The 4,479-nt window shown below is 53.3% G+C and overlaps 1 protein-coding gene across 1 annotated transcript; it reads left to right on the forward strand.

Moving 5' to 3' along the window:
* The first annotated feature begins 2,721 nt into the window (after positions 1–2,721).
* On the forward strand, positions 2,722–3,318 carry LOC103213135 (transcription elongation factor A protein-like 3). The gene has a single exon (XM_007959014.1). It carries the CDS (start codon positions 2,722–2,724, stop codon positions 3,316–3,318), a length of 597 nt encoding a protein of 198 aa, XP_007957205.1.
* The last annotated feature ends 1,161 nt before the right edge of the window (positions 3,319–4,479 follow it).

Here is a 4,479-nt window from a genome sequence, read left to right on the forward strand (position 1 = left end):
TGTATTTAGATGTGTTGCAAATATATCCATGAATGTGGAGCATTCAGGGGGCAAAATTATGAAAACTTCATAGCTACAACCAAATACCTTGAGGGAATAAGTTGCCGGGCATGGGGGCTCAGGACCATAGTTTCAGGAGACACTGGGGCCAACTGGCATAACATAGTCCACAAAGACAGTGTTCTACATCCTACTTTGGTAAGGACTGGAGTCTTAAAAGTTTGCAAGTGGCTATCTAAGGTGTTCTGCTAGCACAGTGCCTAAAGCAACTGACTGCTAACCAGAAGGTTGGTGGTTTAAACCCACCAGCCACTCCATGGAAGCAAGACTGGGCACTCTACTTCTGTAAAGACTTAGGGCCTTGAAACCCTAATTAGTTGGAATTGACTCAATGGCAGTAGGTTTGGTAGTTTTGGTTTTTTTTTCCCAGTTTTTTTTTTTTTTTTTTTTAATCTAAGGGGAAACTATTGGTCTCTCAACATCCAGAGCATGGTAGAGTGGAAAAAAAAAAAGAAAGCGGCAGGAAAACAGTCCAAAAGACTAATGGACCATGTGAATCCAAGCCTCCACCACCCTGAGACCAAAAGAACTAGATGACTGCTTTGAAAGGGATCACAATAGGAGGTCCCAGATAGAGTGGGAGAAAAATGTGGAAAAAACCTCAAAATTATAAAAAGATCAGGTTAGTGGTCTGGTGAAGCCTGGTGGTACCCCCAAGATTATAGCCCTTCAAGTCTGGAACTGAACTTAACACCCCTAACTCAACTGTCAGCCAAATGATAGACAGGCCTGTAAGGTGACTAGTGATACCAGGAGGGTATGCACTCATTAGAACAATCAACCACAGTGATCAAGAGGGCAGTACTTGCCCAGGGATAGAGCTAGGAAAGCAGGATGGGATGGCAAGGGTGTGTGTGTTGGGGGGGGGAGGCGTCTGAGACTCAAGGGAAGAGAATAACTTGGTGATGTAGATTTCAGAATCCTCAATACATGTAAAAGGAAGTGACCATGGTCGCCCAGGGAGAGAGAACACGTGGACTGAGAAACTGAGAAGAACAGCGGCTCAGTACCGAACCCCAAGTAACAGGCCACTCAAGGTGGCAGCAAGGCTTCCTAGCAGGTACCACCACCTGGACTCTGGAGTCAGGAGGAGTTGTTCTTGAAAGCGGGCTGTGGGCCTTGGGAACTGAGCATGCCAGGCTCCCTTCGCCTCAGCTGTCACATCTGGAGATGAGGGGTTTCTGAGTGCTGCTGTGCTGAGACCTGAGATGTGCCAGGTAAAGCACTTGAGGTCAAGAAGCCACCCCGCCCCCACTGCTCCCCGAATCACTCTGGGGTGCGGGCGAGGTGGGGGGGGGGTAAAGGGGCCCCGAGCCGCGGGTGACGCGCAGCGCCCACGTGACCGGCCAAGCGCAGACGTGGGCACCAGACCCCGCGCCCGCACGCTCGCCCTCCCAGCGCTCGGATCTGGCACCGACGCAATCAGCCCTCAGCGGCCCTGGCGGCGGGCGAGCGGGCTGCGGCGAGCTGAGGAGGCGCGGGCCTGCCCAGTCCCGCAGGTCAGCGTGGCGGGGGCGCCGCCCGTGCCCGTGGATCTGGGCGGGGAGGGAGGGTTCCCAAAGCAGCGGGGTTGAGGGTTGGGAGAGAGGAAAGGATAACACCTGGAGGGGAAAAAGGGCGTGATGGGGAGCATCTGGAAGGGGAAGAGGAAGCGATTGGTAGGACCTGAGGGAGGTGGGAGGAGAAGGGATGGGGCGCACCTGGGGGAAATGGGGAAGGGGTGAGGAACACCTAGTGGGAGGCTGGTGGGGAAGGGATGGAGAGCAGCTGGGGGATGGAGAGCAGGAGGGGCAGATGAAGGGAGGGTCCTGCAGGGTCTGGCTTATATTCTCCATACCCCTCCTCTGTGCCTCCATCCCTTTTAGGGTCAGGAATGGGGGGAGTGCCCCCGCAGTGCGACACTGGGATGTAGAGGGATTCTGGAAATACCCCCCAACATACACACACCCTGCTTTCTGTGCCTAGGTGGAAAGATTGACCTCTGGGAAAAAGGCGTGGGGTGGAGCAGGTTGCCTCCAGGGAAGGGGGACACCAAAACCCAAAATTTGGAAAACATCCTGGTCTGGCGCCTGATGCCTGAAAACAAATGGCGGCTGGGGGGCGGGGAGGTGGGGGAGGGAGTCTTTGGGTGAGGAGGCCCGGATTCAGGAAAGGACCCTGTGTCACTCGGTATCCACCCAGCGCACTGCCTGTCTCCCGTCTATCTGCAGGTCTACGCATCTGTTGTTCACAGCACTCTGCGAGGCTAGAAAAGGCGGAGAAGCCTATTCAGAAACCCTGCAGGTCTGTGAAGGGGGGTGGACAGTGGATGTGGAGCAGGGGCTGGAAGGAGTGTGGAGAGCAAGGGTTGGGCAGAATTTGGGGACCGCACAATTCTCTGACAAATACACACACCCTCCCACTCTGGGAGCAGAGATGGTGACAGCCTGCCTGGGAAGCGCTTGGCTCAAGCGTGTGGGGAGGAATGGGGGTGGGAGGAAGGGGTGGGCAGAAGGCACACTTGGAGGTCTGGCCAGGTTCGGGGAACCGTGATGGGGGCGATATGCAAGTACTACCCCGGACCAGCGCGCCACTCCTGAGTCCTCAGTCTCCCTTGTCTCCTCCCACCTCCCCGTCTCCCCCCATCCTCCAGGACAGGCAAAGGAGGAGAATCTCATCAGCATGGAAAAACTCTACAGTGCAAATGAAGGGAAGCTGGAAAGCGAGGGAGAACCGAAAGGTGAAGTGGAGCCCGAAGAGGAAGGGAAGTCAGAAGAAGAAGAAAAGTCGGAAGTGGAGGGGAAGCCAGAATCCCAGGGGCCGCCAGAGGCTGAGGGCCAGCCAGAGGCTGAGGGCCAGCCAGAGGGAAAGAAAGAAAAGCAGGGCAAGGCAGCGGGTGAGGGGGAACCGCGAGGTGAGGGCAAGCTGAAGCCTGGGGCAAAGCCAGAGGGCGAGCCCCGGGCCGCCGAGAAGCGCCCAGCTGAAGATTACGTGCCCCGGAAAGCAAAGAGGAAAACGGACAGGGGGACGGATGATTCCCCCAGGGACTATCAGGAGGACTTACACGAAAGGCACTTGAGCAGTGAGGAGGTGATGAGAGAATGTGGTGACATCTCAAGGGCCCAGGAGGAGCTGAGGAAAAAACAGAAAATGGATGGTTTCCATTGGATGCAAAGAGATGTCCAGGATCCCTTTCCCTCAAGGGGTCAGCGGGGAGTCAGAGGAGTGAGGGGCGGAGGTAAGGGACAAAGAGGCTTACATGAGGTCCCTTACGTTTAATGCCATTGGCTTTCGACTCTCATTCTCCGATGAGAACAGTGCCAGCCCTGCTTTCCCTGGCAGGCATTTGCCAGGCTCTGTGCTTTAACCTATGCTGATACTTTGCTTTAGGTGTCACTCTTGTTACCAGCAGTCTTTGACCCAACTGCAGCGCTCCGTGTTTCAGTGGGGGATTTTCACCCATGTGCATGGAAGAGATGTTCATGGTACCTTGTAAAATGTTAATAAAAAACACTTTGCAGGACTGCATATACAGTATCAGTCCATTTTTATAAAAATGTATATTTTCCTAATATACCTAACCACAGGGAAAAATATGAAAGTGCATATACTTGTTGTTGTTGTTGTTATTTGCCATTGAGTCAGCCCCAAGCTGCCCAAGTCCTTCACATTACCCACAAGATGTCACCACCTCCCCTGTCACATGATGCCCAGGAAGTCCAGTGCCTTCCTGGAATTTATCTACATACCCCATCTAAAACAGGGAAACAGAGGCCCAGAGAGGTACTTTGCCAAGGAAATACAGCTAAGCAGTAGTTTCCTGATGCTCTCTATGCCCTGTCAGTCGGCCATGGGACCCACCCCTTCTATCATCTTAACTCCAAAAGTGTGGACTGTGACTGTTCTAGCATGGACTAGAGCTCCAGTTTGCCTCAGCCATATCCCATTCCTGCTCTAGGACTTTATTTTTTCCTTCTGTAGCCCCTTATTGAGCTGGTGGTGCAGTGTTTAAGTGCTCGGTTGCCAACTGAAGGCTCAGCACTCCACAGGAGAAAGATGAGGCAGTCTGCTCCTGTAAAGACTTGCAGCCTTGAAATGCTATGGGGGCAGTTCTACTCTGTCCTGTAGGGTGTCTATGAGTTGGAATCAACTAGAGGGCAGTGAGTTTAGCTATGTGTGTGTAGTCTCTTATTACACTGGTAAAGCAGCTCTGGTGGTGCAGTGCCGAAGGCATTTGACTGCTAACCTAGAGGTTGGCAGTTCCAACCTACCAGCAGCTCCACAGAAGGAGGATGAGGCAATTTACTTCCATAAAGATTTCCCACCTTGGAAACCCAATGGAGGGTGCTATGCGTTGGAATCAACTCAATGGCAGTGGGCCCATCTTTTGTATCCTCAATGCCTAGGACAGGCCTGACTGCTGTTGTTGTTGTTGTTGTT

This window comes from Orycteropus afer, unplaced genomic scaffold (assembly GCF_000298275.1).
Source record: "Orycteropus afer afer isolate SDZICR_OR568_19922 unplaced genomic scaffold, OryAfe1.0 scaffold01321, whole genome shotgun sequence".
In the NCBI taxonomy this organism is placed as follows: domain Eukaryota; kingdom Metazoa; phylum Chordata; class Mammalia; order Tubulidentata; family Orycteropodidae; genus Orycteropus; species Orycteropus afer.

Coding starts and splice junctions, on each gene's coding strand:
- LOC103213135 (XM_007959014.1), top strand. CDS start 2,722: ATGGAAAAACTCTACAGTGCAAATGAAGGGAAGCTGGAAAGCGAGGGA.